The sequence below is a fragment of the Bombus vosnesenskii genome, unplaced genomic scaffold, assembly GCF_011952255.1.
Source record: "Bombus vosnesenskii isolate JDL3184/JDL3185 unplaced genomic scaffold, Bvos_JDL3184-5_v1.1 scf7180000016274, whole genome shotgun sequence".
Lineage (NCBI taxonomy): Eukaryota > Metazoa > Arthropoda > Insecta > Hymenoptera > Apidae > Bombus > Bombus vosnesenskii.
In genome coordinates, this window is record NW_022884343.1 from 1674602 (window position 1) to 1698649 (window position 24048).

At 34.7% G+C, this 24048-nt stretch overlaps 5 protein-coding genes across 7 annotated transcripts; 2 read left to right on the forward strand and 3 right to left on the reverse strand.

Annotated features, from left to right (window-relative positions):
* Window positions 1–4528: 4528 nt before the first annotated feature.
* On the reverse strand, window positions 4529–9936 carry LOC117242354 (cytosolic 10-formyltetrahydrofolate dehydrogenase). 2 transcript variants are annotated; one of them, XM_033508938.1, is made up of 8 exons: window positions 9787–9936; window positions 9457–9509; window positions 8490–8631; window positions 8181–8415; window positions 7120–7799; window positions 6616–7030; window positions 5848–6506; window positions 5180–5757 (listed from the first exon to the last, which is right to left on the reverse strand). In XM_033508938.1, exons 3-8 carry the CDS (start codon window positions 8623–8625, stop codon window positions 5180–5182), a joined length of 2703 nt encoding a protein of 900 aa, XP_033364829.1. In that variant the 5' UTR covers window positions 8626–8631; window positions 9457–9509; window positions 9787–9936. The 2 variants fall into 2 exon arrangements, with proteins under 2 accessions (XP_033364830.1, XP_033364829.1); XM_033508939.1 differs by lacking the exons at window positions 9457–9509; window positions 9787–9936 and having other exon boundaries at window positions 4529–5757.
* Window positions 9937–11288: 1352 nt separating this feature from the next.
* LOC117242386 (protein Red-like) lies at window positions 11289–15249 on the reverse strand. The gene is given in 8 exon segments (XM_033509007.1): window positions 11289–12416; window positions 12486–13006; window positions 13009–13105; window positions 13493–13730; window positions 13998–14296; window positions 14449–14674; window positions 14750–14906; window positions 14970–15249. Coding segments are annotated over 8 exon segments (2727 nt in total). The 5' UTR covers window positions 15100–15249; the 3' UTR covers window positions 11289–11357.
* A 555-nt stretch (window positions 15250–15804) lies between these two features.
* On the forward strand, window positions 15805–17820 carry LOC117242375 (thioredoxin-related transmembrane protein 2 homolog). Its single transcript, XM_033508983.1, has 5 exons — window positions 15805–16385; window positions 16472–16652; window positions 16720–16906; window positions 16986–17181; window positions 17253–17820. The coding sequence occupies exons 1-5, from the start codon at window positions 16242–16244 to the stop codon at window positions 17349–17351; spliced, it is 807 nt and encodes a 268-aa protein (XP_033364874.1). The 5' UTR covers window positions 15805–16241; the 3' UTR covers window positions 17352–17820.
* Window positions 17579–22846, reverse strand: LOC117242350 (probable ATP-dependent RNA helicase kurz). Of its 2 annotated transcripts, XM_033508927.1 has the most exons (16): window positions 22617–22846; window positions 22370–22549; window positions 22015–22299; window positions 21356–21961; window positions 20933–21284; window positions 20584–20854; window positions 20139–20325; window positions 19830–20062; window positions 19537–19760; window positions 19204–19449; window positions 18929–19118; window positions 18713–18853; window positions 18441–18644; window positions 18155–18373; window positions 17994–18091; window positions 17579–17918 (listed from the first exon to the last, which is right to left on the reverse strand). In XM_033508927.1, the coding sequence occupies exons 1-16, from the start codon at window positions 22689–22691 to the stop codon at window positions 17842–17844; spliced, it is 3588 nt and encodes a 1195-aa protein (XP_033364818.1). In that variant the 5' UTR covers window positions 22692–22846; the 3' UTR covers window positions 17579–17841. The 2 variants fall into 2 exon arrangements, with proteins under 2 accessions (XP_033364818.1, XP_033364819.1); XM_033508928.1 differs by lacking the exon at window positions 22617–22846 and having other exon boundaries at window positions 17777–17918; window positions 22015–22283; window positions 22370–22492.
* Window positions 22847–22974: 128 nt separating this feature from the next.
* On the forward strand, window positions 22975–24025 carry LOC117242384 (ARL14 effector protein). The gene is made up of 4 exons (XM_033509000.1): window positions 22975–23021; window positions 23171–23340; window positions 23404–23666; window positions 23740–24025. The coding sequence occupies exons 2-4, from the start codon at window positions 23266–23268 to the stop codon at window positions 23822–23824; spliced, it is 423 nt and encodes a 140-aa protein (XP_033364891.1). The 5' UTR covers window positions 22975–23021; window positions 23171–23265; the 3' UTR covers window positions 23825–24025.
* The last annotated feature ends 23 nt before the right edge of the window (window positions 24026–24048 follow it).

Here is a 24048-nt window from a genome sequence, read left to right on the forward strand (position 1 = left end):
TCTCCTGTCATCAGATATTGGATGAAATTATATTTGGAAGTTTGATATGTATGTTAAGCCTATAAAATGGCATAAATTATAGATAACATTCTCTAATTTAAACCTGAATCTAAATATTTCAAAATAAATATTAAATGAACGCTCTTAGAACAATATCTGCAATATAAATCAATTGTTTTTTCAACTTTTTTCAATAATCCTAGTACCACAATTAGTACCAATTAATATCCAAATATTTAATTCACTGAAAACACATTACAGAAACCATTAAGGAACCTGAACCAATCCATTCTGGATCTTCTTCGCAACCCTGCTAATCAAAAACTAGGTTAATCTAAATTGAAGAGGACCTCCTCGACAACTTTTTTTTCCTATATGAAAACGTCAACTAGATGAACATCGTTCGTCTACGATCGATATAAAATGTTGATCAAAGTGATTTGAAGAGTAAGCCCTAGCATGGTAAGCGTCCTTTGACACGTGCAACATTTAAGGGTCAACTCAGAGTCACTGGTCTCTCTCTTGACACGATTACAGAGAATTTTTCTAGTTTGTTAGCCATGATTACCTTCATCCCTTGACCTGAAGCGTTTTCCCTCCCCTCGTTTTTCTGCTTGCCTCTTTTTCCCTGGGCAACACCCGCGGAAAGCCGGCAGCACTCCCCAGCTCGAAACGCTGCCGTCGGCTGGCATCAAGTGAAACATGAACATCTGCTTCACGCATGGTGAGGATGAGTGTTCCACGTGTTGCTGTATTTTTTCTTCCATTATCTATCTTTACATGAAAGCTCTAAGAAAATTTTGAAACTTAATATTAGACTTAATTTTACTGAAGCAAAGATTCAATTAGATTATAATTTCTTCGATAATCTTTCCAGCTAAGTAGTGCAACACTGTAATTTTTTGAGATAAAATTGAATTTGATTTAGCATTAGCAATAAAAAAGATTTTGACATCAGAAGGCATGTTTGAGTTGTCAATAAGAGATATGAAAAACGAGAAGAATATTTTCATGGTATGAGAATAATTTTAATAGTAACTGAGAAGAGGAGAGAAACGAGGGGAGAGATTAGCAACAAAGAAGTCTTTTCTTTCTTGGTAGCTAAACAACGTAGTCTGTGGTCTTCAGCATCATCGACTTCTGTGCTCACAGAGCGAACGATTGCGCAATCATGAGGGCCACGTGAGGCCTTTGAAATGCATTCAGTCGACCCGCTTTGACAGGACCACCTGGAATGTTTTTCTAGTAGACCGATAACAACCTCAGCTGCCTCGAGTTCACAAATAATTGAATCACAATACATGGAAAAACTACGTTTTGATCGAATTAATGGAATTAAAAGAAGTAATCTAAGAATTATTTAATCTACCATTTAATTTAAAAACGAAGTTCGTTCTTTTAAAAACACAACTTCCAAATTATCTTATTTTCTTATTATTATTAATTTTTAGATCTGTATATTAAATCGTGCTAATTAGAAATATGATTTGACGAAGAATTTGCATCGCAATACACTTGGAAGTTTACAATAGGGATCGTAAAAATGAAAAAAATTATTTGAAGAAAATGAAACCAGAATACGGAACCTGGTCTAACAACTGAATTCTCAGTCGGAAACGCTTTGAAGATTCTCTGGCAGAGCGGAACGAGAATCTTTCCGAGTAGTATTATTGTTGTGACCCAGGATGACTCATACACGTTACGCTGTATGTAGTTGATTTTTCTCGAGTGAATCAACAAGCTAGCGTCGATGCACCGTGCTATACGCTTGAGATCACTTTTCAGCGCAACTGAGAATGTACGTACATATTATGTACTTCCAATATTTAATTTTTATTTTGAACGATCGTTTCTAAGTTGCATGAACTGTGTCAAGTTAATTCAAGTCACACGTAATCGATTGGAAATAAAAGGAGCCAAAAAGGAATATTAGAAGTAACGTAGCCAGTTGAGCCAAGCCTTGACCTGTCTGGAAAGTCCATTTGCATTCACGTTATAATTACTGTATGTGAGACAGCTGTGACATCCGGAACCATATCGAACAATAACTTCATTGAAAGCCTTTGAATTTCTATTTTAATCGCCGCTGTTAGATTACCATTCAATTCTAAGTATTGTGAAACTGAAGAGAAGTTTAATATTACCTTTGAAATCCTAAATTGCTGAATTTGAATCTGTAGCTTTTACTACATATAATAGCTTAGATTATCAATAGATAGATATCTATGATTCTTTTAAAAATTGACAATACTTAAAATCTGTTAAATTGTAATGAACTATGCGATCTAAATATCAGTTACAATTAAGGAAGTTGAATTACATGTATTGAGACGTAACTGGAGGTGTTAGAGATGAAAATCAGTTGATCCAGGAGATAGAACAGCGGCCCATATCCGTGCTTCATGGAACACCCGATAGATCAGCCAAACACGCGTGGCCCACAAAAAGATATTCGTTTCCGCCCAGCGCGATATCCACGGGATCACAGGAAGGTTACAATAGCAGCTTTCGGACACTATGATATTAACGAATACGTTTTCTTCAATTTCGTTCTACAAGAATTATTAGACCGAACTAATAACTAATAACCTCTTCTTCTTTACATAAACAATAATTAAATGATTAAGAGGACAGAAACTGAAACATAAAACTGAACGTAAATAGAGACTGCATCAACACTACACGGTCTGAAACGGTTTGAACCAGTTTTGTTGAGTGAGAAAACGTGCGAAATTGATGAAGACACAATGTACTATAGCCATCCAGCACGATGTCCCGAGGGCGACTGAACAGTGAACTTGATTTGCAGAACAGCTGCGGAGAAGGGAGGATTCCGAGAGAAAGAAACACGTGGTGCGGTTCTCCGAGTGAAGAGGGGACATTTGGACGCGGGATGCGTGGCTTCTTCTCTGTTGGCCGGCAAATGTAATTGCTAAGTGGATCGCCATGTGAATTTTGACCGCATTAATTTTAGTGCCAATGCGACTTTTAGACCTGCAACTCTCTTAATCGGTTCATCGATATTGTCTTCACACTCCTCGCAAGTAAAACTGGTTGCTGTTAGGTAGGAAATACGTATGCTCTATTTCCAGAAGTATTGAAAATACTGTTTGTAAATAATTAGTCAAGTATCAAATGGATTTACCGTGAACTGGAATCTCTATTCATAGTAATTAGCGATTTTGGTAGTTAGCAATCCATTATATTTCATTTTTAACGCTATTAAAGGCTTCGTTTGTAATAATTAAATAACTTAGTTAGGGATATTTATTATAATATTTAATAGGTAACATAAATCTCTATTTAGATTCCATCTCTTCACGTACATTTATAAAAATACAAAATTATATATATATATTGATATAGATCTACTATATTTAATTTTTAACACAATGAATTTGAAAATAAAATTTTAAAGGAAATAGAATAGGAAAAGTATTTAGATATAAGTTAATGTCTGATCAGAGGACACATTTCCATTGAAAATGTATCAACGTTTTGAAGTTGTTCAGAACCTACCTAAAAGGGGAGAAAAAAGCGTAGATGAGCGGCGGAAAAGTAAGATAAACAGAAGCATGTGGAAGAGAGAAAGCAACGGGGATTGGGAAAGGGTCAGGGGGCAGCGTCCTGAGGTGAGGGAGCAGAGCCGGGTCAGAGGAAAATTTGCATTTCCTGTTCACGATGAATAATGCCGCATGGAAAACCGTAGTTGGCCAGTCGTCGAATTAATTCAATAATCCTCGAAATTTCAATGAAAAGGCTATTCATTTCGAAAGCCATAGAAAAGAAATCGTGTTCGTGGTCGTCGGAAAGAATTTCACCAGCTATTCATTTATGTAACACCTTTATTGCACTCATAGTATTTTTTATATTCTTCTTATTCACTATATTCTTCATGTACTTATCTCTCTTTCTTCTTTAAGGATATAAAATAATTTCTGGAAGCCAAGGACCATCATAAATTCATACCAAACGGAATTCTTTTTCTGAAACGAGATGTAGAAAAGGATGTGAACTTGTAACTAGTATTCTAGAACTATTTCATGGGGTTGCTTCAAATGGATGAGGAGGAGGAAGTGGGAGATGGAATGTTTATGAGAACAGCTGTTCCTGTCCTCGGGGTTGTTGACCATACATACACCTACTTTCGTAGAAGCCTTTTTATTAGTAGGTGGATCTTCAGGTACACAGAAGCAACACGTGTCCATTAACTTTGGGGAGTTTTTCTTCCTTTATCTTGAAGCTGTCTGTTCTTTGTGACTCGAGGTAATCCTAAACAGAATCTTCGTCTAGGATGAATTTATCAGTGGATAAAGGGATTAGGGTTTGTTTGAAGACATTTTTAAATAATAATAATTTTAATAAAAATATTGAAATTGAAGACTACGCGAAAAAAGATTACAAGCTTATTTTTCTTAATTTTTTTAATTTTATAGTATTTGATGGATAAAGAAAACTATCTTAATATAAAAGTTAAAATAGGAAATTTGATAAAAACAAGAGGATGGAATATAAGAAAAGAAAGACATTTAATTGTATAAGAGGCAATTTATATATCTGTAATAACTTATATAATCCACTTTGTTAATACTTTGTTATACAACTAAACAGAGCCATCTGTTAATAAGCAGCTTAGAATCAATCTTAACAAACATTTTGTAATACATTCTATCTGTTATGATCATTGAAAGAAATGATTCTCTGAGAATATAGATCAATTGACGAAAAAAATGAATTATTTGAGAATATAGATCAATTGACGGAAAAAAATGAATTCTCTGAGAATATAGATCAATTGCCGAAAAAAAAATACATGGAAAGATCTTAGAAGGAAATAATGGTATAACGGCCAACTACTCACAGAAATGGAGCACACTTGTCTCTATACAAAAAACCACGCCGGAGCATCTGGAGTTTTGAAAGAGGGACTAGAAGGGGCTTGTGTAAAAACTGTTTATGTAGCTCGCTTGCGTGGGAGCAAGATTTTGCTGTTTCTCAAGATGAGAAATCTTGATTATCTTGTGACTCGATGATTATCTTCTAGACTCGAAAATATCAAAAACATTTAAAAAATACATGAATAAAAAAGGTACTAGAATTTACAAATATATATTCTTGGTGCATAAATTATGAAACATAAAGGTGCAATAAAAATAGATAAAGCTAATAATGATGTCTTCTAATATTCTATAGTAACGGTCTTCGTTTTTAAGTATTCGTTCAAAGCGTCTTGACCCAGGTCCTTGCCAAAACCAGACATTTTGAAACCACCAAAAGGTGCAGCCACATCTGTCTTGTTATATGTATTGATAAACACTGTTCCAGCTTCTATTTTCTCAGCAAATCTTAGAGCCTTGCTGATATCCTTTGTTAAGATACCTGAAGCCAATCCGTACTCTGTATTATTGGCCCTGGCAATCATTTCATCCATGTTCTTCGAGCTGAACTTGGAGATAATCATGATAGGGCCGAAAGATTCTTCGTTTGCTATGTACATGTCGTCCTTGACATCTATGAAGATAGTTGGCTCAAAATACCAGCCTGGGCGATCTAATCTCTTTCCACCATAAACTAGTTTAGCTCCTTCTTCAACTCCACGTTTCACAAAGCTTAAGAGCTTATCCATATGTGCTTTGTGATTCTGTGGTCCATGGGCGGTGCTTCTATCTAGAGGATTTCCTATAGAGATCTTCTTAGTCTCCTCCACTACCTTCCTCACGAATTCGTCGTGAATTGTCTCTTCCACAAATAGCCGACCTATTTAAAAGAAAAGAAATTTAGTCATTTTTAAATTCTAATAATGTTTTTGTAAGAACATTTATTTTTTTAATTATTTGAATACTATACCAGCAGCTATACAATTTTCTCCCTTGTTGAAAAACACACTGCTCATTCCAATTTTAACTGCCTGTTGAAGATCAGTATCTTCAAAGATAACTAAAGGACTCTTTCCACCTAGTTCTAAAGATACTTTTTTCAAGTTACTGTTAGCACAACACCTCATTATGGACTTTCCAACCTGTGTAGACCCAGTGAAGCCTAGTTTCCTGACCAGAGGATGTTCACAGATAGCGTTTCCAGTTTCAGTACCATTCCCTGGTACAATATTAACAACTCCAGGTGGGAAACCAGCTCTTATAGTTAGCTCTGCGAATTTCAAAGCTGTTAAAGGTGAAGTTTGAGCTGGTTTCATTACTACAGTATTGCCTGCTGCCAGGCAAACTGCCATTTTCCAGGAGAGCATCATGAGAGGGTAATTCCAAGGAGTAACTAGACCACAGACACCAATGGGCTCCTTTCTCGTGAATGTTAAGTTGCGATTTGGCCTGGCATGAGTTATTGGTATGGTGGAGCCTTGGATTTTGTCACAGCAGCCAGCAAAGTACCTCCAGGTTTCTATGGACATTCCTATATGGGTCTTCAGAGCCAAAGTATATACTGCACCGGAGTCTATACTTTCAATGGTAGCTAGTTCTTCCTTATGTTCCTCCATTAGGTCTGCTAATCTGAAAAGATGTTGAATATTATAAAATAAATTATAAAATAATAACATTATAGTAATGCATTAAATTATAGGATAAAGATGTATCAGAGGAAATTTTGGAAAATATTTACTTGAAAAGAAGAGCTCCACGCTCCCTGGCGCTGATCTTGCTCCATTCCCCTTCTTCAAAGGCCTTTTTGGCAGCCTTAACTGCCTTGTCCACATCCTCCACAGAAGCTGTTTCAACCGAACAGATAACGCTCTCATCGTGAGGATTAACCGTGTCTATAGGCGTTAGACTACCATTCACGAATTCTCCATTTATGAACAATTGTTTAGGAAACTTCAAGGTCATGTTGTTTGCTTGTATTTCCACGGCATCATACTTGATCTCTTTGGTAGCAGAGATACCTCTAGCTGCAAGAATTACCGTGTTAGCAAACTCAATGAACACTGGAGCCATGAAGACATCCGTATTCTGCAAAGTCACTCCCAGATTGTCTTTGACCTCCTCTACCAGCCTCACAACGTCCATACTTCCTGCTCCTGTAAGAAAATATCAGATATTCAATCAATTAAATTTTATTAATAATGTTTTAACTCTTAAATATTAATAGAAATACTCTTTCACTTACCGCAGGCAAAGAAGTCGGTATCCTTGTCAACGTCCGTCTTCAGGATACTCTCCCAAATACTCTTTAAGGTTTCTACGTTCTTCTGCTCTTCTTCGGTGAACTCAAGCGTAGTATTTTCACTCTGTTGACCGAATTTGTTGGCACAAATGGTTTTATTCCCAATCTTTATTCTCTCCACGTTGATAAAGTGATTATCAATAGTGCTAATTAGCAGTCCACCTTCGTGCAAGTAGCCTGGTCTATCTTCTACATATATATGAGTAGTCTGTTGAGGTAGTTCATCGCCAATCCACAATCTAGATCCAAACAGACGAACTTCTTTGCCGTCGATAGTTGTCCACGCACCTGGAGTGCTACTCAAGCCACGAATGAAGTCATGAATTTTCTTAGCAGGCTTGGTCCAGTCTATTTTTTGAAGTTCCTTTTTGTTCAACATGGGATCATAAGTGGCTCCTTCTTCTTTTTGGGGGATCATTGGAGCGGTTCCTTTGGCCACGAGATCCACAGCCTCCGCCATGGCCTTGATACCTTCAGGATACAGGAAGTTACTGTACAAAGAGTCCAGAGTATCATTAGGCTCTATTTTGCACGATCTCTGGAGTAAAATTGGCCCTGTATCAAGGCCATCGTCCGCCCAGAAAATGGAGAATCCTGCAGTGTCATCTCCTTCTATCAACGTCCTAAAGACAGCATAAGAAGATCATGATTACTTGCAAGAAACTTGTATTATTGAAAACGACGATTGCGCAACGGTGCCCGACAATTTATCAGTCTCTTTATCGACATTCAGCGATACGAGAAAGGCACGAATAAACACGTATCATGTGTTGCGATAATTTTGCACCAGATAATGAAGTCGAACCGGTTCTAAGATACGCGTGCGCTTCGATTGACGTTGTCAGCGTCTTGTTACGCGCCTCTCTCGCCACGAGTAATACCAGTTCGGCAGATAAGCTAGCTAGAAAATCGCACAATGGCCAGCGAACGCTCTCATTTATTACATTAGTCAACTGCAATCAGGTAAAGTGTTATTATGGTTACTTCAATTCAGAGCAACTGACCAACTAATAGCACTAGCTCCCCGATGTCGCGGCAGTATCGATGGATGGTAGCATATGCTGCGATGACGAGGACGATTGATGACCTCCATGGGGATGAATTGACTGCAGAATGGAAGAACATTTAGGTCGACTTCGATTCCTTTATACATTTCAAGGACTTCCGGCAAGGTCACGCCTTTGCTTCTCCATGATTTGATCTTGAAGACTGGAGTATTATCAGCTTTTGCTATCGTCGCTGTAAAAGAATGTTTGTTACGATGTTGGAAAATTGAGAGCTGATTAGTAAATATTTTTTGTAGGATTAATTACCTAGAGGATCTTCCCGGTTAGCCTTGTCGGGAATGGTGAAGACTCCTGTGATCTGATGACCATTTTGCTTCAAGAGCTTGTAGACCTCGGCTGCGAAGGAGCTCTGGCCAATTATAGCCACTTTCAGTTCTGCCATTGCCGTCTAAATATTGAAATACTTTAGTTGTCATTAATTTAATGATATACATGTAGCGACACCTGAGTCAGAGGACAATTCAAACCCATGTTGTTGTTTTGCCTCGGAGTATCAAGACTGTTAGGTTGCAAGTAATGTAAGAATAAATAAACTCCGAGCAAGACAATGTTGCCGCTACATGTAACCGTCGAATGAAGACGAATTTGAATTTTCCGACTTTCCCCCGATCAGTATAAATAAACGGGCGCGATCGCGAGTGACACGGTATATATAGAGTGTCGAATATTATCTACAGAGTATCTCGGAGTATTTATCGAGTTACGCGACGAACATTAACGAGTGTTTTGTATCAACGACTCACGTATACGGCTGTTAATTATTTATTTATTTATTTATCCGAAATATATTTGACGGGTTGCGACAGTAATATCTCGCTCTCGTTATTTCGTACTATCTATTCTCGACCAATCCTCCACATACGTATTTTACGTTGTAGTGAGACAAGTATAGTGAAATATTAATGTAAGCAGTATGTTGAAGAGATACGGATTGTGAGAAAAATCAGTTTTATATAACTAACAAATTACTATTTATTAATCATAGATTATAGAAACTATGGAAATTCAATAATTAAAAAATTATATCAGCGAATATAAACAAGAATAAATAGAGAAATGAAAAATGAATAGTGACATATTTTAGGTATATACGAAATTGCTATAATCACTGATTTCGTTATACTTGTCTTGCTAGGGCTTTATCCTTAACCAACCCAATACCAAACATTAAGCATCGTAACAAATACAGTATAGTATACACCATTGTACATACCTATTTCCAGCGTTTAACGATATCTTCTAACTTTCACTGTACTTTCAAATAAACTGCAAAGAGAAGACAGTGTGAGGAAGCTGTGCGAAAGGAAAGTATGCTACAGGATAATAAGAAAAACTAAACCTGGCTTCTACTTCCATCTACCATGTTATTAAAATTATATGGACTCAATACCATCTACTATCACCAGAGATATTTCCAACATGCTATATGCTGTATTGCTACCGAATTATCATTCTACTTTCTACTATTTATATTTATTTGAATTATTCGTATACCAAAGCAGTGTAAACATTGGTATCTACAAATTTCATATGATTGGCTTACTGTGTTTACGACGTAGGAACGTATCGACAAGAAGTTTTTTAGGAACAACATCAGAAAATCGACGTGGACGGTCCTCCGGTTGTTCAAGTGCGTTCACTTCGCCAATTGCTATTCAGCTACTGACGGCTGGTAAATGGCTGGCACTTGTGGCTATCCGACTGAACCGCGTTAAACCACACAACGTTTATATAAGCTGGTTGTATCAGCCGGCAGGGTCAAGAATCGTTTTTTAATTCTTCTTTTCTTTATCTATACGGATCATTTAATATTTGTATTTCGATTTCCTACATGGATTTTCCTAATGAGTTTTCTCGCTTCGAAATATCAAGTTATTATACGTGTTATAGGAGAAGTATCGAAATTTCATTAGCACCGTAAAGTTTGAAACAAATCTGAAAATACACGTAAAAGCTACGAAATGTTCGGTGCAAATAGTTTTTAGAAAATTTATTCGGAAGGCATAAACCAGAAATGAAATACTCTAGAAGCAATTCATTACCGAAAAAGGTAAACAAGTTTTTAAGAAAAGACTAGTGAAGCTACAAATAGAAGAAATTCGAATCCTAGATAAATCATTGTTCATTTTTAGGAAGTAAGAGGGAAATCGTATAATATTTCGGTTATTTCTGTATTTGATTGTTTACCATCACTTAGACATGTGATGTTTTTCGGTTATCTATATCGAAATATATATCTATAAATATCGATGTATTTCGGTTTTTGTTAAGATAATAGTAATTACTAACCGTTAGCTTGATTAATTATTATTTTGAAAATCTAGATATATGTAATCTAGATATAAGAATTTTGGTAATTATCTGTTCTTGATAAGAAGTCGTTCATTTTAAAGGTAATACGTGTCTTTAAGGTGCAATAGTAACATCTTTTGTAAATTCAAACTGTTTATTATATTTTTATTATAGTGAATGAACAAACAATTAGTATTATTTAAATTGTAAACAAATACTGTCTAAAGAAATCATCCTCTTCTGAGAATAAAGAGAATTAAGTCTAAGAGGATTAAAATCTTTAGTGTTCCAATTTGAAGTAATTCAATATCTTAAAATGTCTTAAATACGTCACTTCCAATATCTTAGATAAGTCAGAATGTTGTGAATCGACGCTTTATTTAAAATAAATTATCGTTAATTATAAGTCTTAACTAGTTATAACGAGTTTTAATGAAAGATTCCCCTCTATCTATTGGTCGTAGGTCACAGTATGTTTACATGATCAAGTTTGTACTGGTTTTATTTAGTTTTAGGTCATGAATGTTTAGATCTCCAGCCGTGATGAATGAAAAAATTATGTAAGCCTTCAATTATGTTGCAATAATAATAACGCAATTTCATAAAGAGAGATCAGGGATAACATCGTTTTAAAAATATTATACAGTCTTTTATTGCATCTCCGATTTTGTACAAGTGATAGTCATAAACAAATCATATAATATATACTACAACATACATATATATATATATATATATATATTCTATATAATCTATATATATATATATATATATATATATATATATATATCGTGAACAAGATTATACAAGTTACTCGAACATTCAATATCTAGGGACTTTGAATTCTGATGCAGCATCCAACACTGTACTGGGTTTCCTTTTGTTCATAATATTTTGAATCTTCTGCCATTCTCTGTCCAATTCAGCTTTCTCGTTCTTTTCTTTGTTATACTTCCTTGTTCTTCTTCCATCAGCCATTTTTACACCATACTGAAATGCCGCTTTTGGTAAAGCTTCTTTATTGTTCATATACTCGCTGTACTCTTCAGGTGTATCAAAATCCCACCTGCCGATGGGGCCTTTCTTGTTGCCAAGATCCATCTTGGTATAGTCTACTTCATCATCTGAATCATCTATTGCGTCCTGCATCTCGTCTAGCCCTGGGTAACATTCTGCATACCCTTCGGGCTCGGCAGCTAGTTTATTAAGAAGCGCTCCTTTCTTTGGAGCATTACCATCCGAGTTGGAAGGTGCAACATTCGGTAATTGTGGAGTGTTTGCTTTATCATCCGCGTCCAAGCCACCTTCAGGCTTATCAAAGTAAGAGGTCTTTTTCTTTTCCCTCGGTTGATTCGGATCCTTCTTACCAATCGTCGGAACGTAATCACCAATGTCTCCATAAATACTCTCATCCTGTGGTCTTGGAGCAATATCCATGTCATTCATATCGTCAGGTCTAGACCTTCCATCCTTATTCTTCTTTCCTTTCTTACCATGACGGTTGCCTTGGCGAAGATAAGACAAAATTTGTGCCAATTTGTTTATTACAATGTCGTTTGTTGTTAAGGTAGGGGTATTATCTATAGTGGGCACATCTGCCTTGCTTCTGATTAAGGTCGTTGGTATATCTACATCCGTGTTTTCGTCATCCAATTCTATCACGTAAGCCATGCGGCCAGGAGTAAATAATTCGTTTCTTTCGATCTGTTTGGATTTCATGGTCATAACTGTTCTATAAACGTTGCGTGCTATCTTGGTTTTAAACTGCATTTCATCGTCTTTCTTTTCTCCCTCCTTCTTATCCTTTTTTTCCTTTGGCTTCACTAACTTCTCCATTTCTTGTTCTTGTTCGTGTTCCTTTGCTTCTATCTCGCTACGTACCTGTGGAACAAAATACCTTTTTTAATATATTTATATTCTTATAAATAATTTTTTATTGTAGATTCTTACTTTTTGGAGGAGAGCATAATCCAAGCCTTTCACCAAATGAGTATGCTCCATGTCACCACCCAAGAATTTTGATTGCTGAATCATCTGCCTCCTTCGTTCAGCTGCGTCCATTCCTGACTTTAAATCTGGTGCAACTGCACGATATGCACTGGCACTGTTCATTGGATCCTCTGCTTGATAGTCTTGATTAGTACCATCTCTACGTTCTCTAGCTCTGTCTCTATACTTCTCTGCCAATTCTGCCATTTTATCCTCTTCTTGCTTTTTCAGTTTGGCATAGAAGCTCTTTTTCTTCCTTCGCAACTCTGCTCGGCTACCACCGCTAACATTAGGTGTCTGTGCAGTCTTTGCATTGGCGTCTCTAGCAGTCCCAGGTATAGAAGCTGGAGTTGCAGATGGAACAGATGCTCTTGGTGTCATCAACAGTTTCCGGAAGTCATCGTTCGTTAAACGAACGGACATTCCCATGTCCTCCTCCGTTGTTTCTGGCATTTTAATTATTGTATATGAGTGTTCTAAAATGTTGAGGTTAGGTTATTAACATCAATTAAATTTCTATAAAAAACGGAAACTAATTAAAATTTCAATATTGTAGATTGAAGTATGTGTCTCACGTACACCTAGTATTGAGAAATGAATAATATTGATTTTAAAGAAATCGACATTTATCGCTCAACTGTTTCGACAGATATCATAATCCAAAAAGTGTCACCTCCGTCAACAAATGCCGCAGCGGTACTGCTGTCTATCGGAAAGCGTCGTAAGTATTTTGAATTTGAATCTTCTTAAATCTTATGTGATCCGAACTGCAATTCTAGTTTGTGATTCTTTCTTTAAATAATATTCATTTTAGATAATAATATATTATAATATAGATATTATATTATATTCTGCAATTCTTCAACTTTTATTTCATTCATGGAACATGCTTCCTAATACTTATTACAAGTATCAAAAATTGAAAGAAATTACAAGGAAACAATCGGTCGTTTCTAGACTTTAAAGACTTCGTATTTTGCATCTATGCAATTAACGAAACGCATCATCGCTTGTCCTAATTCAGGATTAGCTACGTAATGTTGGAAGCGTGTGATTCCGTTGCACGCAGCTCCGTATTCTCCATCTTTGTTTATTGCAATTACAGCACCGGTGAATGTAGGATAATGTTCGGCAATCCTTCTAATTGCTGTAGTGGCAGCTTCAGTTGGAGTCGCGCCACGACGCATTTCCTCTACAGCCAGGAAACTAAAAAAATATTCTCAGATTGAAAATTGCAAATAATTGAACAAAACTACATTCTGATTAGGCTGTGGATGTTTTCGCAATTATATATCTTTATGAACGTAACTAAAGACATGGAAACTAAATTTATCCATCTATTAAATATCATAGTGAACACTTTACTTTAGATCTTTTAATTATTTAGTATTTTTTTCTATTATATATTCTGTATATTTTTATTAAAAATACATAAATACCTAATTATGATAGTTCATTGAATAACCTTCTTACCTTGGCAAAAAACGCATCATTATATCTCCTTCGCCGGTTCCAGCTGCCGCACCAACCCTTTGATCAGCATATGCGCCTGCGCCAGCTATGGGGGAATCCCCAATGCGGCCAGGGATTTTATTTCTAGCTCCATTTGTCGATGTACCTGCTGCTATATGTCCATTCAAATCTATAGCTACAACTCCGATCGTATCGTGGTTTTCTTCGTTCACATGTGATTCATGCTCCTCTACATTGTCTTCCATGATATTCGCTACACGATATGGGCCACAAGACTTTTTTGGGTCCGGAACTACGTTCTGATAAAGTAAATATATGATTTTAGGCGGACATTTATATATAATACAAATATATGTGTATGAGATTTATTTTCAGCTTCTTTGCTTCTTCTTTTCTGAAAAGAAATATTCTTTTCTTGGACTCTTTCCTAGATGAAAGATTATTGATATACCTTCCAATAATTGGGTTGACAGTTATTTGACTTCCAATCCAACCACATTTTCTTTGATTCTTCTGTCTGTAAAGGTTCTTCTTTGAATCCCATCTCTACAGCGAATTTTGTAGCCAGTTCTCCGCCAAGCAAAGAATGTTTGCTGTTTTCTAAAACCTTACGAGCAACTGAAATGGCATTTTTTACATTTCTCAATAGTCCTACGCCACCCACATCCATTGTTACTCTGTTTTTGGGTAAATAATTCAATTAGAAACAATATTTTGCTTAGAATATATATGTAAATGAATGAAAAATATACCCATCCATGATTAGAGCATCCAGAGTTGTTTCTCCAGATTCATCTGGACTGCCTCCATATCCTACAGTTTTCCTGCATCTTTGCTCTTCACAGACACTGCAACTCTCTTCTATTGCATCCAAGGCACTCCTTTTTTCATTGTTCAAAACATTCCATGCTGCAATGAAATTATCATTATAATATTGTTCCTATCTTTTTAAAGACAGAAATGTGTAGTTACCTCTTTGTGCAGCATCCTTATAATCCCAGGTAATGACTACCAGAGGAATACTCTTATTAGAGGCTGAAGCTTTCTGACAAAATGTTAACCAAACGTATGCAGTCAAATATACAATCAATAAGGACTTCATATTTAAAGTTTAGTTCAAAAGCTATTGATGAGTATGGAGTATTTGAGAGTAGATGATCTTTGTCCACAGAAAAAGTGGGGATATATCTCTCTGATGTCAGGCTATGTACATTTATATTGTTTTAACATAATGCTTCTCAAGAACAGAGACCTATTTTAAACATAACAAATGGATCATTCTCATGCAAATTTATGTAATAATTATTTAAATCGTTCTAAAAATGTATATAATGTAGTGTTCTATATACACTACATTATACTATATTACATATTACACTATACTATATTACACTATATTACATTAAAATACAAAACTGTATCCCCTCTTATGGAAAATTTTGAGATATTAAGTCCAATGAATGTGTTACGATTAATCGTAAGTCGTATCTTATCTATAATGCATTTTCCTATGTAGTACAGTTTCATCTGATGCATAGAAATTTATCGAATACGATTATTAATTAATTTATTTATTTTCATGATTAACATGACTTATCCAAATCGTACTAATTACAAAAGGTTAACGGAAAATTAATACTAAGGAGTTACTTATATCAAATAGTAGTAGTTTAGAAAAACAATTTAATTTCTTTCAAATGTTGTTACTAATAATTATTATGAGAATTGATTATTGAAAAAAATTATTATGAAAAAAATAATTAGAAAATGTAATATCACACATTAAAATAATTTAATTAGATAATAGGGAAATTCTAGACGACTTATTTCGCTTGATTTGTATTATTATAATTTGTCGACCAATGAGACAACCGAATTACTTATGTCGCTAATTTACCATTTAATTCCTTAAATCAGAGATCATACTTCGTTTATACTCGTTCTTCTCATAATTTTGTATTGTATTCGATAAGGAAATTATACGAAACAGTCTTGATAATATTTTGGAGTTCATCTAAACATGGAAGGGTTCGTTGACATGAGTAAATTGTAATTGTTGCTTCGTCTATTGTCACCAAAGAAAAAATTGAATTATAACAAATTATTCAGAACATCTTTATAAATTAATTGAAGCTCACTCTACATATAATAAAATAGGACAAAAGTATCTTTCCACGAAACTTGGAGCTGCTGTTATCCTAATCAGCAAACATAACCTATACACAGATCATTTCAAGAGAGAAAATGCCTTTAAAAAAAGACTTGCGACTTCTGTTGAAGCCCTATTATTTTATAAACATTTTACTCAGTCTCTCATATATTGTCTCCAAACGTGTTCCATTTGTGTGTAACTATGTATTTGCACAAGCTGAGTGCGAACTTGATGGGGTGAGTCATTTAAATATAAAGACAAACAGTTTATTATGTTATGCGTGTAGAATATATATTTCATACTAAATATATTCTTGTTTCAGAGAGAGACAGAGATTCTGTTTTTTCTTATGATAGTCATAATGATAAGGACAAGGAAGACTGGAAGTGTAACTATGATAAGCTACTTATCATCCAGTTTTGTATATACTAAAGTTGCCAATCTGATTCTTTGGTTTTATGCAGATATACGTATGGGAATAATATTTGCTATTGTATTCATCTGTATGTGTTGACTTGATATTGTACTTATTCTTCATATGAATGTTATTACATGATTTAATAATTACAGTATGCGGTCTAGTATTTCCTGAACCAACATACCAAGGTCCAGAGAAAATAACGTATTTACGAGGTGCAGTTGGATTGCAGGAGGAATTGCACCGTGACACGAGAATCGTTTGGTTAGTTGCGTTTTACACAGCATGGAATCCAGCTTGCGTCAACTTTGCACCTATATTCTCCGAGCTTTCTGCAGAGTTCGTAATGATTGATTACTTATGCACTATTTATCACTATACAACCTTTCATTGAAAGTAATATTTAGTGGATTTGTAGATATGCTTTGGAAAATTTGAAATTCGGAAAAGTAGATATAGGGAGGTATCCAGATGCTGCAGTGAAGTACCACATAAGTGATGCTAGTACTAGCAAACAGCTTCCCACCTTAATTTTATTTAAGGAAGGGAAAGAGGTAGAAAGACGTCCATATGCAGATCATAAGGGCAAACTAGTTAAATTTCTTTTTTCATTGGTATGTATGATAGAGTTTCTTATAGTTGAAAACGTTAAAGTATGTATCAAACAAAATAGTTGCTTTTTTAGGATAATATAAAGGCAGCTTTTGATCTGAACAATGTGTACAGAGATTGTAAAAAAAATCCGATTAAAAGGAGAGAGAAGAAAGCAGTAAAAGCAGAATGACCTAATTAACATTTCCAAATGTTTGTTGAATTACTGATGTCATAGCACTGCCAACAATTTCAAATGAAAATTACTTCTACTGTGTAGAATAATGGACGTTTAGTGTCACGCGCAAATTTTCATTTATAGCAAAACTGCAAAAGATTTGTAAATATTCATTATACTTTCTATCATTGTACGCATTTTATGCACCACTGTGTTCTATTAGTGAATATCGGATATTAATGTAGGTTTAAGATAGTAATTTATTAAAAGCGAGTAGTTGTTATTACAATCATTGAAATGGAATGATACATAAAGTGCCACGTGTATGAATTCATGAAAAACCAAAGCAGAGCTTCTAGTTAATCTAGATAGTATGCGACATTACAGTTTCATTGAATAAACTATTGTTGAAATATATCACTGTATTAAATAATTGTATATTACAAAATTCGAGTATGTAAAATATACATACAATTCGTGAATACAGAGTCAGATACTAAATTTGTCATACAGGTGGCCAAATGAGCATAACGTGTCCATGAGCTGATTCTGGTAACCATTTCTGATAAGCAGACAGAAGGACTGAAATTAATAATAAATCATTTTTAGTATTTATTCCGACCCTATAGCTATGCACATGCTATAAAACATGCTTACAATTTTTATCTACTTTCCAAGCTTCTAGTAATTGTCCTCTTGACATAATTCCGCGGGACAGTAATAACTGCGTCATTTCCTGTGTTCGTGGTATTAATCTAAAATAATTATATAAAATTGTTAATTCAATGTCGAGTAGCTTCATGTATTTTAAATCTTACTTAGCCCATGTCTTGTTAATACTTTGGGGAGTCGATAACAATGAAGGAACGAATTGTTTCAATTTTGGACACACTTTTCCTTCTAAAAGGAAACATGCAAACCATTTAACTCCATCTACAGATAGTGGGTACTCCACATCCATTACTGGTAACTTCCAACCTGCTCTTCCAAATGTTCCTGCCATACTGCACATTACCTTTCCAGTTTCTGGATCATACCTACGCAAATACATCGATATAAGCAATTTATGTACTAAAAAGAGAAGTAAGGTTAGGAGTAAGAAACCTTGGTGGTGGATCAGTTAAAGGTTCTCCAAGCTGACATAGAGATGGAGCAAATTTAGGTAGCCATTCGGGTTCTATACTTGTAACACCGCGCATGTACATTTTATTTGTCTCGTATATTTCTTGATAAACTACCCATTCAGGGCAGATTTTTCGAAGAACACATGAGGAATGTATGAATACTGGATCCTCCATATCTGTGGTTCTGGATAAAAGATTATATAATTACATTCGGCTATGATTTAAATGATCAAGGAGTCTTTGATATCTTACTTGTAAGCATATTTCCACTTAGCCTTGTCTTGATCTTCATTAACTTCATCTGGCATCACTTTCCTTGCAACTTGATCAGCCATTCCTGCAAGGACTATTTGCCTGAGTAATTTGGCTTCTATATCGGCAGGAGGTTTCATCCTAAATTAAAATTGTCAGTAGGAGAGGAATTTATTAAACGTAAAATGTAATTCAATTACTTTCTGCAATGCGTACTGTGGGTTAATAGTGAGATTCAAATCCTCAATATTTAAATTGATTTCATTCGTTAGCTGCTGTCGGAGCTTCCGAATTTCTACAATTGCTTTGTGTCGCAAACCATGCTCTTCGCAAAAGGAAAGTAATCTTCCTTTAGTTCCAGCATATTCTGCACTTCCCACAGCCCTAATTAAGACCATTGGATCGCCTTTACATAGAATACATTTCACTGCGTTAATATAATCTTCATTTCTTAATATTATTCTAATTTTTTTAAATTCTATAATAATTACCAAGAAGTAAGCTATTTCCGGTGCCAGCCCAGAAGCGCCTCATTTGCAACCATTTATTTCGGGAATCGCCGTCCATATTGAATGTTTCCATCAATACTTCTTGAACAGAAAGTGCAGCCACCATACACACTGTATACTGCAGAAGGTCATATTGATGAGAGAGAGCCAACATCTTTCCATAACGGGGAGCAACTGGAAATGCAGCGATACTGCGACCGAGTGGCGTGACTTTGGCACTATAGGAACCTAAATAAAAAATAAATATAGTAAAGAATAAGTAACCGATAATGATTTAATTAGTGGTTTGACTTAAATAATTATAGTTGTTAATACCTTCTTTGCCGGAAGTTTGTTGTTGTAAAGCTCCAAGTATCATCAATCTCTTTTCAGCAATTTGTAATTGTATAGTATCCGGTGGAGTTGGGAATGGAAAATTAACAACCTTATCAATATTCATGACTTTCATCTGTAACAGTAAATCATCCACAGGTTTCCTTTGAATCTCTGATTGACTAAACTGTTCAAACTGATCATTGAACACTGCTGAAGAGTACAACCTGTAAATAATATCCAATAGGGAAATTAGATCTTTCAATGACTCCAAAATTGTATATTGATATAAGTACCTGTAACAATGTCCAGGACCAGTTCTACCAGCTCTCCCTGCTCGTTGATTAGCGGATGCCTTGCTAGTATAGCAGATTCTGTATGTGCTTACTCCAGTTACTTTATCGTACATTCTCGTTTTACAACGTCCACAGTCTACTACATACTTTATGTTAGGTATAGTTAAAGAAGTTTCTGCTACGTTTGTTGATACTACACATAAACGGTGTCCTTCTGGGGGTGGCTCGAATACCTAAGGATTAGAGACTTTTAATACTATTTTCCCTACTTGCCCTTTTTGTGAATTATTCTCAACATTTCTTAATTACCCTTGCTTGTTTGTCACTCTGAAGCAGAGAATATAATGGTAAAACCCACAATGGTTGTGCATCTGCACAAGCTTTTAAGTCAATTACATCGTCATCTTCATCTTCATCCTCGTCTAATTGTATTTCTTCGTCATCTTCCGCGCCAATTAAATCTTCGTGAGTGTCATCGGTAGGAATCACAGAGTAACTAGAAATTGATACATAATTTTAATTAAACTGCGGATATTTATTCAATTACATATTTTTATAAATATATAAAGAAATGGAACCTAAATAAGAATTTGTTTTATCTACCACATAATAAATACTTTACTTTGGATATTTTGTATATTTTTGTACATTATGTGCATTTTGCAGATTTTTGGAACCTTGAAAAATTTACCAAAAATATCCGTATCTAACTATAAAGAAACTGGAAGAATTACTGTTATATTTTCTTACGCACTCATCCAGATTAATATTTGGTAATTGAACTTTCTTCTTTTGTCGTAATTTGTTGTAACGAATAGCTTCCTTGCAACGAAAATCATCATCATTATCGTGATCACTATTGTCACTCTTGTCCTCATTATCACTGTTGTTTTTTATATCATCTTCTTTCTTTGAAGAATCATTAGTCTTCTGTGGTTCTTTCATCTTGTTTGCAATTTCCTTTTTATTCTTCATGGAAAAAGCTCTGCGTAATTTACATACTACATAATTTACTTCCCGTTGTCCTAAATTTTAACGATATACATTTTCAAAACAACAACATTATAAGCTCTAGAAATAATTTCAGATTGGAAAATATATACCTGTTAAAAATATTAAGATTCCACCATCGGGAAGGCGAGTATGTATTTTTATGGCTTTCTTTAGAGCATCAGAAACGTAATTGATGCTTGTCCTTTTATTAAAATGTATCGTAACAGGAAACTGTCTCGATTCCACTGTTAATACAGGCGGTTTCGTTTTGAACAATTTACTATTTTCTACAAATTCCTCTACGCGTAAAGTGGCTGACATAATTACGAGCTTCAGAGGATTCTTCCTTTTATTTCGAAGTGGTACAATTCGTGATAGCAAGCCTATCAGAATATCAGTATACACACTACGTTCGTGCGCTTCGTCGAGGATGATTATCGAATATTTCGTCAGTAAAAAATCCTAAAATATTTAAAATCTTGATTACGATTATCTCAAAGTATTTTGTTTAATTTACCTAGATGATTACATACACTCTGTATTTCTTTTAATAATACGCCATCAGTCATAAATTTGACTTTTGTCTCTGATGTAACATTCCCCTCAAAACGAATCAAATAAGAAACTTCTTTTTCAGTGAGATTCATCTCTTCGGCAACACGTTTGCTCATAGATATAGCTGCTACTCTTCTAGGTTCTGTTATTCCAATTACCTTTTCTTGAGCATAGCCAGCTTCATAGAGAAATTGGGGTACCTGAGTTGTTTTACCACTTCCCGTTTCGCCAGTGATTATTACGACAGGATTTTCATTAATTGCTTCTATTATAGCTTGTTCTTCTGCTACCACTGGCAACTTTAATCTAGCTGCTTGGATTTCCGGTTCCCTTTCCAGTACTACAAACGTGGCAGGTGTTCTTTCTATTGGCCGCTGTGGTTTTAACAATTCTTTACTTATAGCGGTTTGGTTTTCAATTGACTTTTCCTGTTCTCCCACAGTACTTTTTGTTATATTATTCTCTAGAATATTATCTTCTTTGTTTGGAATATTTTCATTATCTTCTGAAGTTTCTGCTGCATCTTTCTCCTCTCTGTCTTCATTATCCTCAGAATTAGATTCAGATTCACTATTGCTAGGTTCCTATAATAAATAATCATTAGTTTTTATATTAACTTTTAATATCATTAACTTACATCAAATCCAATGACGTTTGGATCTGAAACAGCATCCTGTACTTTTTGTTCTTTCAAAATTGCCATCCTTCTCTTCTTGCTACCTTTAATAGCATTTATAGGTACTTCTGACATGTTGTCCTCATTTTCATTATTTGATTTGATCATATGTTCCTTAACAGGTAATTCCATTTCTCTAAAGTGACGTTTCAGTCCTTTAGTTTGTACACTGGTCAAAGATATATATTGCTTCAGTTCTTCCTGCGGTGCTTGAACTTTCCCCAATTCCTCTAAAAGTTCAGTCCTCTGTTTAAGGTTAGAATATATGCAAAATGAATACTCAAAGAGAAAAAACTAATTCTACATTATAACTTACACGTAACTTTTTCTTCTTCTTTTCTACAACTTTCTGTAATTGTTTTCTACGTTTCTTGGATAATAACCGCGTAGTAGTGACTTTTTTAACTTTGCTCTTTGTTTTTCTTTTTTCATTTGGGAGCACTAGCGCGTTACAGTTATCGTAATTATCTTCACGATATTTTATATCTATAGGAATCTATTCAAAGAAGAGTATAATTAAATCTTATTCATTATTTTTTGGGTATAATATTATACAGAAATACCTTTTTAGTCTCAGAATTGTCAATTTCAACTTCTGCGATATTTCTCGCCTTCCAATTATGCTTTTTCCTTCCCATTTTTACTTTTACACTTGAATCCAAACTTAAGTAAAGTAATGCGTTCTGTTTCTCAAAAAATTTGAATTTTTGTAACTATTGATTGATCTTATATTTTATTTGGATTTGTACGTTGCTACTTTGGTTATGTTGATTTTAACCATGTGCTTCAGCTAAAGAATGACATCTAGCACTTTTTTTATGAAGCATGTATAACTGTTTATAATTGATGTCTACGATAGTTTACCATAAGTCGGTAACAGTATCCGCAATCAGTAAGATCAGATCCATAAATAAAAAAATATTTTCTCGTAATCTCAACAGATATCACTGATACAGAGGGAAAGCATGGTATTAAAATAAACTATAGCTTATTTTTATCAATAATACTAATTAAACACGAAAGAATTGATTACAGAAAAAGCGAACAATTTTTTAATTACATCATGCATTTTTCATAAGTATAAATATTTATGCTTTTATATAATCTTCAAATTAAGTTTTCAGAAACATAATCTATATGGTAGAGGTTATGTAGAACAAAACTTACTAAGTATTGCTTCAAATATATTTTATTGAAATTCAAATGTGAGATATGGATTCAGGAAACTCGAATTCTAGTGAAACACCCTCGCACCCGCTGGTAGAATCTACTCCACCTACTCAACGAGTAAGTTAATGGATTAATATGTATTCTAATTTTTTTACATCTTTATAACCTATGCTGCTACAGAGAACTCGAGGATCACGTCAGAAAGCAGTAGACAGCGTGACGAAAAAATTCCTGCGAAATTTCGATCCAGAACACAGTGAAAGGGAGAAACGTAAGCTTCATAGACGACTATACCAAGGCAACAAAAGACACGCTTTGTACAACGAAAATGGCATATATATCCGAACAGGAGATGATTTATGTGACTGTTTAAATTTGAATTGTGCAGGATGTCATCTTCCTTGCGTCAAATGTTCTTCGCCAAAGTGTAGCCACGAATGCAGGTTTGACATAAAAGAGCGCTGGATAACCGTACTAACTTTCACAAGCTAGCATTAAGTACGGTATTTTTACTAGGAATAATCGCAAATGGACGTACGAGTCAATAGAAAACGAAGGCAGCGATATCATCATAAAAAATCCTTTATTAAAAGAATCTTGAAATTTCAAGTCTTTTAATCTACGATATGATTGTAATGTATTTATAAAAACTCTATGGCTGTGCTACACAGGGAAAGAGAGGAACTTCACCAAGTTTTTCATCGAGTTTTAAACTGTGTATTACTTTCTTTTACTAATATTATATAAGTTATATGTATTAGAATTAGAATAATCATAACATAAAAACTGATATACAAGTGTATTCGTGTCTTTGGTCTCTTTACA

What these genes read in the sequence shown, in the direction of transcription:
- LOC117242354 (XM_033508939.1), bottom strand. Translation starts at nt 8,625, where the DNA reads ATGGCAGAACTGAAAGTGGCTATAATTGGCCAGAGCTCCTTCGCAGCC. An exon ending in TAACCGGGAAGATCCTCTAG is followed by an intron (nt 8,416 to 8,489) that starts GTAATTAATCCT and finishes ATTCTTTTACAG; the next exon opens with CGACGATAGCAAAAGCTGAT. An exon ending in AGAAAATTGTATAGCTGCTG is followed by an intron (nt 5,758 to 5,847) that starts GTATAGTATTCA and finishes TCTTTTAAATAG; the next exon opens with GTCGGCTATTTGTGGAAGAG.
- LOC117242375 (XM_033508983.1), top strand. Translation starts at nt 16,242, where the DNA reads ATGCCTTTAAAAAAAGACTTGCGACTTCTGTTGAAGCCCTATTATTTT. An exon ending in CTGAGTGCGAACTTGATGGG is followed by an intron (nt 16,386 to 16,471) that starts GTGAGTCATTTA and finishes TTCTTGTTTCAG; the next exon opens with AGAGAGACAGAGATTCTGTT. An exon ending in TTAAATTTCTTTTTTCATTG is followed by an intron (nt 17,182 to 17,252) that starts GTATGTATGATA and finishes TTGCTTTTTTAG; the next exon opens with GATAATATAAAGGCAGCTTT.
- LOC117242350 (XM_033508927.1), bottom strand. Translation starts at nt 22,691, where the DNA reads ATGGGAAGGAAAAAGCATAATTGGAAGGCGAGAAATATCGCAGAAGTT. An exon ending in TTAACTGATCCACCACCAAG is followed by an intron (nt 18,374 to 18,440) that starts GTTTCTTACTCC and finishes GTATTTGCGTAG; the next exon opens with GTATGATCCAGAAACTGGAA. An exon ending in TTGGAAAGTAGATAAAAATT is followed by an intron (nt 17,919 to 17,993) that starts GTAAGCATGTTT and finishes TATTAATTTCAG; the next exon opens with TCCTTCTGTCTGCTTATCAG.
- LOC117242384 (XM_033509000.1), top strand. Translation starts at nt 23,266, where the DNA reads ATGGATTCAGGAAACTCGAATTCTAGTGAAACACCCTCGCACCCGCTG. An exon ending in CTACTCCACCTACTCAACGA is followed by an intron (nt 23,341 to 23,403) that starts GTAAGTTAATGG and finishes ATGCTGCTACAG; the next exon opens with AGAACTCGAGGATCACGTCA. An exon ending in AAGTGTAGCCACGAATGCAG is followed by an intron (nt 23,667 to 23,739) that starts GTTTGACATAAA and finishes TATTTTTACTAG; the next exon opens with GAATAATCGCAAATGGACGT.